Source organism: Rhinoraja longicauda, chromosome 35, assembly GCF_053455715.1.
Source record: "Rhinoraja longicauda isolate Sanriku21f chromosome 35, sRhiLon1.1, whole genome shotgun sequence".
Taxonomy (NCBI): domain Eukaryota; kingdom Metazoa; phylum Chordata; class Chondrichthyes; order Rajiformes; family Arhynchobatidae; genus Rhinoraja; species Rhinoraja longicauda.
In genome coordinates, this window is record NC_135987.1 from 16,218,334 (window position 1) to 16,231,441 (window position 13,108).

The 13,108-nt window shown below is 44.2% G+C and overlaps 1 protein-coding gene across 1 annotated transcript in view; it reads left to right on the plus strand.

Moving 5' to 3' along the window:
* csgalnact2 (chondroitin sulfate N-acetylgalactosaminyltransferase 2) overlaps nt 1–13,108 on the plus strand; it is a 50,933-nt gene that overhangs the window by 32,747 nt on the left and 5,078 nt on the right. Inside the window, exons 3-7 of the mRNA XM_078428319.1 lie at nt 5,802–6,018; nt 6,491–6,592; nt 7,824–8,002; nt 9,255–9,349; nt 11,347–11,428. Of these exons, the coding sequence (XP_078284445.1) occupies nt 5,802–6,018; nt 6,491–6,592; nt 7,824–8,002; nt 9,255–9,349; nt 11,347–11,428 (675 nt within the window). The remainder of the gene's footprint in view (nt 1–5,801; nt 6,019–6,490; nt 6,593–7,823; nt 8,003–9,254; nt 9,350–11,346; nt 11,429–13,108) is intronic.

Consider the following 13,108-nt stretch of genomic DNA (forward strand, 5'->3'; position numbering starts at 1 on the left):
CATGCTGACCATGTGCCAACTATTTGTGGGTTTTCATCATTTTTTAAAAAGACTTTTGTGGAGTGGCCACCTTTAATCAAAGTGAAGTGTGCACTTAAGCTGCAGACATGTTGCTGCAGTTGGCGGTCTTTTAAAGAATGATTGAGATGTGGTTAGACTTTGTCCAGTGTAGTCCTTACTCCCTGCCTGGCTCATATCTATCTCCTATAGTAAACAATGCTGGTGTACAGTTAGAATGCACTGCCATGAGCTCACTGAAAACACGAGGAAAATAACTGCAGACTGATCTGAAGGGTCTCGACCCGAAACGTCACTCATTCCTTCTCTCCTGAGATGCTGCCTGACCCACTGAGTTACTCCAGCATTTTGTGATACCTTCACTGAAAACACTAGTCTCTTTACCTTCAAACCCTGAAGGGACTGAATTTCATTCCTTACCAACAGAGCTACCCCACCCCCTCTGCCCACCTGTCTATCTTTTCGATAGGACATATACCCCTGAATATTCACTTCCCAGCTCTGATCCTCTTGCAGCCATGTCTCTAATTCCCACAACTTCATACTTACCAATTTCTAACTGAGACTCAAGCTCATCCACTTTATTTCTTATACTTCGCGCATTCATATATAACACTTTTAATTCGGTACTCGCCTCCCCTCTCACACCGGTTCCTATTTCACCTAACCTTACTCTCTTATCCCTTCTTAAACTTTCCATCCCATTAATTTGGGTGTCTTTCGTAACCTTTCCTGTATTCTCTTCCCCTTTAACTCCATCCTTATACTCTCAATTTGTCTGAGTTGAACAGAAGCATGTTTTTCAGAAAAAGATGCAATGCTAACAAAGGTGTTTGTGTGTATACGTACACTTTGTGTGATGGTATTTCTGAACCAGCTCAATAGCATAGGGTGCAGCACGATGCAAGATGTCAAATGAGATGCAGTGCCCGTTCCAATGGGTTATGTCGAAGGAGACCAAGACACTTTACTCTGCTTCCCTCCCCAGTTGTATAGTAAGCAAAAGGTCGAAGCATGGGGTGAAAGAATGTGTCTGAGTGATTTGTGGTGCGCAGTGTTTATCAGTGTTATAAAGATGTGCATCCACCAGAACTCAAATCCTCACCTGGGGTACTATTAGTTTGTGAGTTTTCCCTGTGAGTGCATAGGTTTCCCCCTTGGATTCTGGGTTTCTTCCACACTCAAAGACATGCTTTTAGGTTAATTCACTGCTGTATAATATCGCTGATTGTAGGTATGTACCAAAATAATCAAAATAGTGTAGATGGATCGGTATGTAAGAGAGAATAAAGTGCAGGACTATAGGGGAATAAAACAAGGGGGAATGAGACCAAGGGAATTGCTCTGCTGGGAGCTGGCATGGACTTCATGGGCAATCAATACAAATACACTAAATCTACAAAACATAAACCAATGTAGAGGTAGCACTGCACAGCTTAGCTGGGTGGGCAGCCCATGTTTCAATAAAGAGCTTGCATGGTAAGATATGCAAGGGAGAACTCACTGCAGAATGGGTCCCATTGTGCTGATGATACACGAACTGTGATGTTTGGCTACAACCTTCGATAGTTTGCAGCAGATGTTCTTGAACTTGTGCACATTGCAACTAACAGGTCCTCCCCAGCTTACGAACGCCCAACGCCTGAATGTACGCACAAACATTTGGGAGACGGGCAGGGTGGCTTTGCCGGCTGCTGCGGGCCTTGTTTCACGGCCACATTTCAGAATTGCCAACTGTCGGCTTACGAACAGAACCCTACTGGATCCTGGGGACGACCTGCATTTGCATGTTTCATCCCCTTCATCCTTAAGTCTTTGGATATGATCATCGTCTATCTCAACCACCTCTGCTTGGATCTGTCAAGGGAATGGAGAACGGCCAGGCTTTTCACTGTTTATAATTGCCTCTAACTAAACATCCTGTTGCGGTTCATTCACATGATGGGAGAGTGCACAACCAGGATCTGCATCGTGTGGGAGTCAGAGAGTGCGCAAAGGCACAATAAATTAAACTAAATTAAAAAGTAACTCAACCACATTGATGACCTATTGCTTATCTGCATCTTTTTGAAGAGCACAGCATAATCAGGAATTCATAATAGGAGTATTTTTTTCTGTTTTAAAATATATTTTTACCTTTTCTAACAAGGGTTCCTGATTGTGTCTAGCTAACATGATCCAGATCTTCCTTGTACTTTGTACTGCTCTTGATAGCTAATTTGTTAAAACATTTCCTTGAGGAAGAGGGAAGTTGGTTTTGAATGTGAGAAATTCTCTCGGCAACATAATTAATTTGTAATCCTGATGGCTGGAGAATAAGATTGCTCGATGAGGCCAATGTCGGATGTGTTTGATTGCTTGGTCGACACAAAATGCTGGAATAACTCAGCGGGACAGGCAACATCTGTGGAGAGAAGGAATGGGTGACGTGTCAGGTTGAGACCCTTCTTCAGACTGATTGCTTGTACTGACGTGGCAACTATTCTCATTTGACATCCAACCAATACAATGTGATTTCCAAGGGGAAGGAATCATTGTTTTGCTGTCTTCCTTGTTTTAAATTGTTTTAAATTTGGATGGAACTGAGACCATTTAACAGTGTTGCCAGGTCAAACCTGAACAAAGGTATTAAAAGGGCCAAAGACACCCACAGGCAACGGGTGGAAGACCACTCAACACCACGGACACCAGAAGCATGTGGCAGGGTGTCAGGGACATCACTGGCTACAAGAGCAGTCCTGCCTGCCCCCACAGCGATATGGCACTGACCAACGAGCTTAACACCTTCTTTGCCCGCTTTGAAACTGGCAAAACCACCTTGAGTGAAAGAACCCCAGCCGAGGCGGTGGGACAGGTCTTGCAACTGAACACACAGGAGGTACAACGCGCTCTGCAAAGGGTCAACCCACGCCAGGCTGCAGGACCGGATGGAGTTCAAGGAAGGGTACTGAAGGACTGTGCTGAACAGCTGGCTGAGGTATTCACCAGGATCTTTAACCTGTCATTATCTCTAGCTACGGTCCCCAAGTGCCTGAAGTCGGCTATCATAGTTCCGGTGCCGAAGAAAGCAAAGATCTCCAACCTGAACGACTACCGCCCGGTTGCCCTAACGCCGATAGTCATGAAGTGCTTTGAGAGGCTGGTCCTCTCACACATCAAATCCAGCATCCCTGACTCACTGGACCCACATCAATTTGCATACAGGGCAAATAGATCCACAGAGGACGCCATCTCTCTGGCTCTTCACACTGTCCTGACTCACCTAGAGAGACAGGGCACGTACGTGAGGATGCTATTCATAGACTATAGCTCCGCCTTCAACACGGTCATCCCCACCAAGCTCATCACTAAACTCCACCAGCTAGGCCTCAGCTCGTCATTATGTGACTGGATCCTGGACTTCCTGCTGGAACGACCGCAGGCAGTGAGAATGGGCCCGCACCTGTCCTCCACTATCACCCTGAGTACCGGCACACCACAGGGCTGTGTTCTGAGCCCCATGCTCTACTCCCTCTTCACACACGACTGTGTTCCTGCATTCGACACCAACACCATTGTCAAGTTTGCAGACGACACAACGGTGATCGGGCTTATCACCAACGGGGATGAAACAAACTATAGAGCGGAGGTGCAGAACCTGGCGGACTGGTGCTCGGATAACAACCTGTCCCTAAATACCACCAAGACCAAGGAGCTGATCATCAACTTCCGTAGGTCACATAACGGGGAATATGCCCCGATCTCTATCAACGGGGACAGTGTGGAGAGAGTGTCCAGCTTCAAGTTTCTGGGCACTCACATTTCGGAGGACCTAACATGGTCCAATAACACTGCTGCGCTGGTCAAGAAGGCACAACAAAGACTGTTCTACTTAAGAACACTGAAAAAGTCTGGTCTACCCCAACAGCTGCTGACGATCTTCTACCGCTGCACCATCGAGAGCATCCTAACGCATGGCATCCCTGTGTGGTACCTCAGCTGCACGTAGGCAGAAAGGAAAGCTCTACAGCGGGTAGTCCATAGAGCTCAGAGGGCCATCGGAACACAGCTACCAGACTTGGAGGGCATCTACAACACACGATGCCTCAGAAAAGCCACCAGCATCCACAAAGACTCTTCACACCCCTGCAACAGTCTGTTCGAACTCCTTCCATCGGGCAGACGATACAAGGCCTTCTACGCCCGCACCTCCAGACTCAGGAACAGCTTCATCCCTAGGGCCATAGCTGCTATGAACCGGTCTTGCTGAGCCGGATGGCCACAACGCATAGATCAACTTGCACTTTACCCTGTCTAAAAACTGTTACAATTGTTTCGTTTCGTTGGGTTGCTGTTAATTACTTATATTATTGCATCGTATGGGAGGCGCATTCCCAATCTCGTTGTACCCCTGGGTACAATGACAATAAAGATATATTGTATTGTATTGTATTGAGTACTTCTAACAAATGTTATACAATCTCTATTGAAGTTCTGAATGAGGAAATGAGGAAACACTGTAACAATGTGTGTTACTGTGAGGAATAGGATTTCTGCAGAATTTTGCATGATAGTTGCTGAAGAGGTTAAATTCCATTTTGATTACATTCTGTCTGTTTTTCTATGAACGCATAAGTTTGATGACTGCTAGCCATTCAACGATACTTTATATCCCCTCAGTCACCCAGATGGTTGGGGCTGGAACTTTTGAACTGTTGCTCTCCACTGCCCTCTGCAGCCCAATTGTGACATTTGTAACCGAGAATCCGTTTTCTGAAGAGGAGACGTAAGAAACTGCAGATGCTGGAATCTTGAACAAAACATAAAGTGCTGGAGGAATTCAGCGCATCAGACAGCATCTGTGGGGGGAATGGACAGGAGATGTCGGGACCCTTCTTTAGACTTACAGTTTTGTAAACATCTAACTAAGATTTTGATAATAACATTGACCATCTGTTGGATATTAACTTTGTTTCTTGAATGAGATTTTCAAAGGCGAACATGTATGCCTGTTTCCTTTGCTTCAAGGGGAAGGATTTTTGAGGGATGAGATCAACTGGTGGGGGGTAGGGAAGAGATTCTTCTCCGTACAGAACCATTGATGCTGCAGTGTGTCCACAAGCATTGCAGCAGAACCTCATACCTAATGCCATAACAATTTGCCCTCGTAATAATCGCCTCAATCCAATGTACCACGTAGGCACTCACAATTTATCATGCACGCACTTTTTCTTTCAAAGTCAGGTGTAAAACCTTGCTTTTTCATGAATGTGTGGCATAGTCATTGACATCAGGGTGATTTGATTGAGGCAAGTTCTGTCAGGACCTTTCCTTCTTTCAGGCTTTCCATGTGCAGTGAAAGAAACAACTCTCTTGCCAGAGTAGGTGAATCGAGGACCAGAGAACATAGGTTTAAGGTGAAGGGGAAAAGATTTAATAGGGAATCTGAGGAGTAACCTTTTCATTCAATGGGTGGTTGGTGCATGGAACATGCTGCCAGAGGAGGTAGTTAAGACAGAGACGATCCCAACATGTAAGAAACAGTTTGACAGGTACATGGATAGGATAGGTTTGGAGGGATATGGACCAAATGCGGGCAGGTGGGACTGGTGTAGCTGGGACGTGTTGGCCGGTGTGGACAAGTTGGGCCAAAGGGCCTGTTTCCACACTGTATCACTCTGTGACTCTATGCATCCAAATTAAATCCTAGATACTGGTCAATGGTATTTCAGCACACATCTAAAAATATATATTTGTAACTTTCTAGTAACTTTATATTTTCTCAACTTATTTACATATTTCAGGTTACTATCGAACAGAAAGGGACAAGGGCACCTTATATGAATTATTCTACAAAAAGGAATTCCTAGATGAATTTCAACACGTCACACTCTTCCGGCCATTTGGTCCACTTATGAAGGTGAAAAGTGAAGTTATCGACATCTCGCATCAGATCATCAATATAATCGTGCCACTATCTGGCCGCACCGAGGCTTTTGCTCAATTCATGCAGAACTTCAGGTGAGAACACATTAAAGGGAGCAAGTAAAATCCAAGCAAAATGACCTGAGGAGCTAATTATATCCTCTTAAAGTTAACCCTGAGGATTTCAAATCAAGGGCCTGCTGCCAGAACTTACCTTCAGGTCCCCAATAGGGATTTAACGATATCAATTTTTACAACATTGGTATCAGGAGATATATCATGGGTGGATGATTCCTAATATCTAATTTCACCTCATGCAATGCTTATGTGGGAAGTTAGTCTATTGCTTGCATTGTACATGTGACTAGTCTGCATCATATGTTATCGGGACTATTCACTTTAGTTGCCATTAGATTAATGCTGCTGGTACAGTAGCAGAAGTCATTTAATGCAGCAAAACATCAAAGCTAGGTGTCTACAATTGGTGCAACTGCATTCCTAACAATTAAATGACTCAGTATTATTATTGTATTCTACCCATGCTTAAATTTCCAATTATTTTACTCAGGGAGGTGTGCATTCAGCAGGACAGACACGTTTATCTTACAGTTGTCTACTTTGGCCAGGAAGGATTGGAAGAAGTGACGAGGATCCTGGATCTAACGGCCAGGTGAGCTACCGAGCAATCACTGTTCAGAAACTCACTCGAAGAATGTGTGTAAAAGTTTTAGCGTCAGATTTATCGTTTCGAGGTTGCATTCAGGGTATAGAGATTACAAGAGTCAAGAGTGTTTTATTGTCATCTGTCCCAAGTAGAACAATGAAATTCTTACTTGCAGCAGCACAACAGCATAGGTAAACATAGTACACTGTAAACAATATAATAAAGACACACACACACACGCCTATATATATATATATATATATATATATATATACATAGACATATACACACACACATATGTACACATGAGCTAATATTTCCTCTGATTACTTTTATAACCAGAGAAATTGGTTAACATCTCCCTAATGCATTTTGACCAGAGGAAATATTTGGTGAGAACGTCTGCCCTTGCACAAAATAGGACATATATCATTTTTTAATAAAATGGCATATTTACTGGGTAATTCACCCAATGGAGCATACCAAACCTGGAGGTTTATATCTGTAGGAAAGAAATTGCAGATGCTGGTTAAAATCGGTAGACACAAAATGCTGGAGTAACTCAGCGGGTCAGGCAGCATTTCGGGAGAGAAGGAATGGGTGATGTTTCGGGTCGAGACCCTTCTTCAGACTGATGTCAGGAGAGGGGGTGGGACAAAGATAGAATGTAGTCGGAGACAGGAACACTAGTGAGAGAACTGGCAAGGGGGAGGGGATAGAGAGGGAAGGCAGTGACAATCTGAAATTAGAGAAGTCAATGTTCATACCACTGTGGTGTAAACTACCCGTGAAATATGAGGTGCTGTTCCTCCAATTTGTGCTGGGCCTCACTCTGACAATGGAGGAGGCCCAGGACAGAAAGGTCAAATTAGGAATGGGAGGGGGAGTTGAAGCTGAGCCACCGGGAGATCAGGTAGGTTAAGACGGACTGAGCGGAGGTGTTCAGCGAAACGATCGCAGAGCCTGCACTTGGTCTCGCCGATGTAGAAAAGTTGACACCTAAAACAGCGGATGCAGTAGATGAGGTTGGAGGAGGTTTATATCTGCAGGTCTCTCAGGTTGAGTTGCATTTGGATTCATTTTCAAATCGAGAAGAACATATCATGTCCCAGAACTTTGCTCTTCTTTTATCTCTGTACCACCTCAGAAAAGCACCCCCATTATTTTTAAGTTATTGACACTATCATGGAATATTTTCAGGTTAATGCTGGAGTAAAAGGTTTTTATTTCTTTGCAGTGAAACTAATTTTCACAACTACACGCTGGTTTCATTGGCTGACGAGTTTTCACGTGGCCGAGGTCTGGATATGGGAGCCCGGACCTGGGACAAAGGCGAAGCGCTGATGTTTTTCTGCGATGTGGATATTTATATCTCCCCCGAGTTTCTTAATAGCTGCAGGGTAAATACAGAGCTTGGTGAGTCATCAGTGACTTTATTGAGGATTGTTGTATGTCTGTTTTTAGCTAATCAGTTTAAAGTGTCTACAATACATGAGTCATCTTAATCGTTGGGCACGTAGTGCTGAGGAAGTTATTTGGCAGTTTGTTGGTAACCTCTGAATCAGATGATTATGGGTTCAAGATCCATTCCAGGATCTGAGCACATTACCTTGGTTGTCACCACATACTGTAGTACTTAGGGTGGCACAGCGTTAGAGTTGCTGCCTTGCAGCACCACAGTCCCGAGATAGATCCTGACTACGTGTGCTGTCTGTACGGAGTTTGTACGTCCTCCCCGTGACCTGTGTGGGTTTTCCCCAGTTGCTCCAGTTTCCACCCACACTCCAAAGACGTACAGGTTTGTAGGTTAAATGGCTTTGGTAAAATATTGTAAAATTGTCCCGAGTGTGTTGGGTAGTGCTAGTGTACTGGGTGATTGCTTGTTGGCACGGACTCAGTAGGCCGAAGGGCCTGTTTCTGCGCTGTAACCCTGAACTAAACTAAAGCTATCCTTTGTGCAGGAGGAATAATCCAGGAATAAAGATCCAGAGGAATTAGTCTAAATCCCTCTGAAGCAAGAGATTTAATTAAACTCCGACAATTAAATAATTTGGAATAAATAACTGGTGATGGTGAAATTATTATTTAAAAAAACAAACTGTTTTGGACCTTAGCTGCACGGGTCTAAATCTGGCAAGACCAAGAGCAATGTGGTTGACTCTTAAATAGGTCACCTGGAGCCTCCCCCCACGCCCGCCAACTCTCCTCCCTGTGCCTCACCCAGTTGCAAATTCATTTCTCCCCACCACCTGCATTCCTGTCTCCGACTTTACAATTTGCACTTCTATTATTATCTCGCACCCTTTGTCTTTTGATCTATGGCCTTTGCCTAGCCATCTGCCTATCAACCTTTACCTATCTATCATTCGCCAGGTTTTACCCTGCCCCTCATCTCTTCAAACCCCACCACCACAATCAGTCTGAAGAAGGAACCAGATGCAAAATGTCACCCATCCATGTTCTCCATTTATTAATTTAATGCTGATATAATTTTGCAAGGACTTCAACACAGTTAATAGGAAGATGAGGGTCACTGGAACCTTTCTGATGCAATTTCTGGGTCAATTTTACTCCGTTATTTGTATTATTTTGTGTGGTGCCTCTGACATTAATCTTTCTTTCACCTACTGGTATTTGCAGCACTTAACAAAATCCGATCTTTCTATAGGCAAGAAGGTTTTCTATCCTGTCGTTTTCAGCCTGTACAACCCTGTCATTGTCTATGCCAGCCTGGATGGTTCCCCCACTATTGAGCAACAACTGGTGAGAGCTTTATATGAAATGAACCTTGTTTAATTTGAAAAACAAACTGGATTATAAAACGTAACTTCAAGTGGTTGTTATCCTTGCCATGCTTGGTTAGCATCCATAGAAAACTCAAATTGCCTGTTCATCTTATCATATGGCAATACACATGCAGATACAACAAAATATAATACAATCTTAGCCATGTTGCAAAGGTATGGAGTACAGGAGTAGGATGATTTCTTGCAACAATACTATAAATTGGCGAGAAGAATTGTATATAATTTTGGCCTCAGAATGGATAGCTACAAATAGTATAGTGAGCTTTCACTGGATTGATTCCTTGATCCTTGATGGAGGAGTTGCCTTTTGGGGAACGTGGATTGGATCTATTGTCTCCAGTGTTTAGAATGAAAGGTGATTGTATTGAAACAAAGTTCTGAAGGATAAACCTAAAGCAAAATACTGTAATTGCTGGAAATGTGAAATATATCAGAAATTGTTGGAAATTGTCAAAGTCGAGCAGCAACTGTGGAGATGGTAAAAGAGTTAACGTTTCAGGTTAATGACCTTGCATCAGAAAGGTTCTGATGCTGCCAGACCAGCTGAGTATTTCCAGCATTTTCTGTTTCCATTTAAAATTTTGAGTATGCTTAACAAGGTGGACACCGTGAGGAAGCTGCCTTTGTTAGGAGAATATGGAACTTGGAGCCACATCCCAGGATACAGGTATAACAGGTATAACAGAGCTTTATTTGTCGTTCGGTACCGAAGTACCGAACGAAACTACATAGCAGTCATAGAAAAAAAGAAGAAAAAAAAAGAACACAAGACACATAACCCCAACACAAACGTCCATCACAGTGACTCCAAACACCCCCTCACTGTGATGGAGGCAACAAAACTTCCACTCTCTTCCCCACGCCCACGGACAGACAGCTCGTCCCCGACCGACCCACACTGTCCCCGCACCGGGCGCTGAAACGTCTCGCGGCCGAACCGGGCGATGAAAGGCCCCGCGACCAAGCCTTGCGCAGCTAAGTCCCGTGGTCGAGCCGCACCGGGCGATGTCAAGTCCGCAGCCGAGCCGCACCAGCGATGAAAAGCCCCGCAGCCGAGCAGCACCGGGCGATGTTAAGCCCCGCGGCCGAGCCGCACCGGGCGATGTTAAGCCCCGCGGCCGAGCCGCACCGGGCGATGTTAAGCCCCGCAGCCGAGCTGCACCGGGCACTGTTAAGTCCAGCGGCCAAGCCGCACCGGGATGTAAAGTCCAGCGGCCAAGCCGCACCGGGATGTAAAGTCCAGCGGCCAAGCCGCACCGGGCGATGTAAAGTCCAGCGGCCGAGCCGCAGCGGGCGATGTTAGGCCCCGCAGCCGAGCCGCACCCCGCGCCGTGAGGAAGAGAAAAGTTCCCCCCCCCCCACACCCACCCACCCACCCACACCACCACCCCCTCCCACACATACACAACCAAAAAAATATATATAAAAACCATCCCAACACCGACACACAACAAAAAAAGGGAAGAAAAAAAACGGACAGACTGCTAGTCAGCCGCTGCCGTTAGGCGCATACAGAGATATGGATTAAAGATAATAAGATTAAAAACTTCTACTGAGGATTGTGAACTTGTGGAATTGTGTATCCCAGAGATGTGGAGGCCATATCATTAAATATATTAAAAACTGACACACAGTTTTGAGAAATAGGAGAAATAGAATTTACAGGCAAGAAAATAGAGATGACGACGATGGTCAGGTCATTCCCAGCAAGGTCTGTCCTCATCATGTGCACTCCTCCATTGTGATGCAATGAGGTTGGGAAATAAGTAGGATTTGGTGGTGTCCTCCATTAAAGTGGTTGGACCTTTAATTTCCCATCAGAGTCCTCTGATATCCATCCCACAAGATGTACATGGTTCAATAATTCTCTTTCATGGTATAAAATTTAGTTGAAATTCCAGAAGGATGAACTCAAATCATTTTCTGGAAACTTATTTTACTTCTTTCACACAGGTGCATAAGAAAGATTCGGGGTTTTGGAGAGATTTTGGATTTGGAATGACTTGTCAATATCGCTCAGATTTCCTTACAATTGGTAAGTAGACCATAAAATAAAACCACACACTGTCCTATCCGGTGTTAATTGTCTGACTTCACAGCCAAAGGGTGAATATCGGGGAAAGGTCACTTTTGCTTGTTATGAGTAGACAGCAATACCGATGACACAAAGTGCTGGAATAACTCAGCGGGACAGGCAGCATCTCTGAATAGAAGGAATGGGTGGCGTTTCGGGTCGAGACCCAGTTTAGGTTGGGTGGTATTTTGTTGATCAATCCGTTGCACTTGGTTTATACAACAGGCCCGGGTTGATGGGACAATGTCAGCAAGAGAATAGTTGAGTAGCAGTGTTTGGATGGAGTATCAATTGTGATTCACTGGATACCACATTCTCTCCTCTCACTCTGATGGTTGCAGCTTCAAGCTCATTGCAAAGACTTAAACACACGATCTGTGCTGATTTTCAATACAGCTTTCAGGAAGACTTTTAAAGATGACAGATTAAAGATGCAAAGTTAAACCAGGGTCCTATTCTCCATCTTCAAATGGATACAAAAATCCCTTGGATGGTAGCCAAAGAATGGTGAAACTTTGCTAAAAACTCCTACCAGCGTCTGTAAAAGAGATTTGCATTGATATTTGTGATTTTGCAGCGTGGAAATTAACTATCATGTTTCCAACATTGCACCACTTCTCTGATTGCAGTTCATTCATCTTTTAGCTGGCATGCCTTTTCCCAGCTGTGTTTCTATGTTGCCTCTTTGTCCGATTGCATGCAACCTGGTTTTTGTCTAATATGTCCTTCATGAATCCTGGACCATTCAAACTGAAGCTCATACAATCTAAGACAAAACCTACAAGGAATTTGAACTTTCGACAATGCAGCTGAAATGGTGGCACTGGTACATGTCAGGGAATGAGGAGTCACAGTGTCTTATCCAATGTCACTGCCTGAATTGTGGGTGGCTCGACCCTCTGATCACCTTTTGATTGAATGGTTTATAGTCTGTTGAATTTGCGACTTGACTGGATAGCAGTCACCAGGATCAATATCACAGAACCATTTAGCATAGTAAAAGTCCATTTGGCCCATCATTATATTTTGGCTCCTTGAAGGTAATTTCCACCATCCTGCACTTTTCCATTGTTCAGTCAAATTTCTTTTCAAGTGGTCATCCTAAATGCTTTCCAAGTTATCATTGACCTGTCTTCAAATTCTGCCATGTTATCGACAAGAATGAGCACTAAAGCTATTTTGCCTATGGAGCCAACTTATTATATGGATTCTGAGAGAGACCATTATAGTTCCAGCTTCATTCTAAGACTTGAGCATCTAATTTAACCTGACACTCCAGTGCAATCAGGATGGAGTTCCAAAATATTTCATTTCAATTGAGGACCTGACACGGTTCTGTCCAGTGTTTCAGTGCACTGGTCCAAGAAGGATTCTCTTGAGGCTTGGTCAATAGTCAATTTATTTGTCACATACACAAATGTGCAGTGAAATGAACAATTACCCACAGTCCAACAATAAGACCAATAAAAATAAGCAATAAAAATAAGCAATAACACACACAATCATAAACCAACACCAAACAAAAAGAAACATCCATCACAGTGAGTCTCCTCCAGTCCCCTCCTCACCGTGATGGAAGGCCAGGATGCCTTTTCTCTTCCCCTGCCGTCTTCTCCCGCGGTCAGGCTGTTAAAGTTGCCA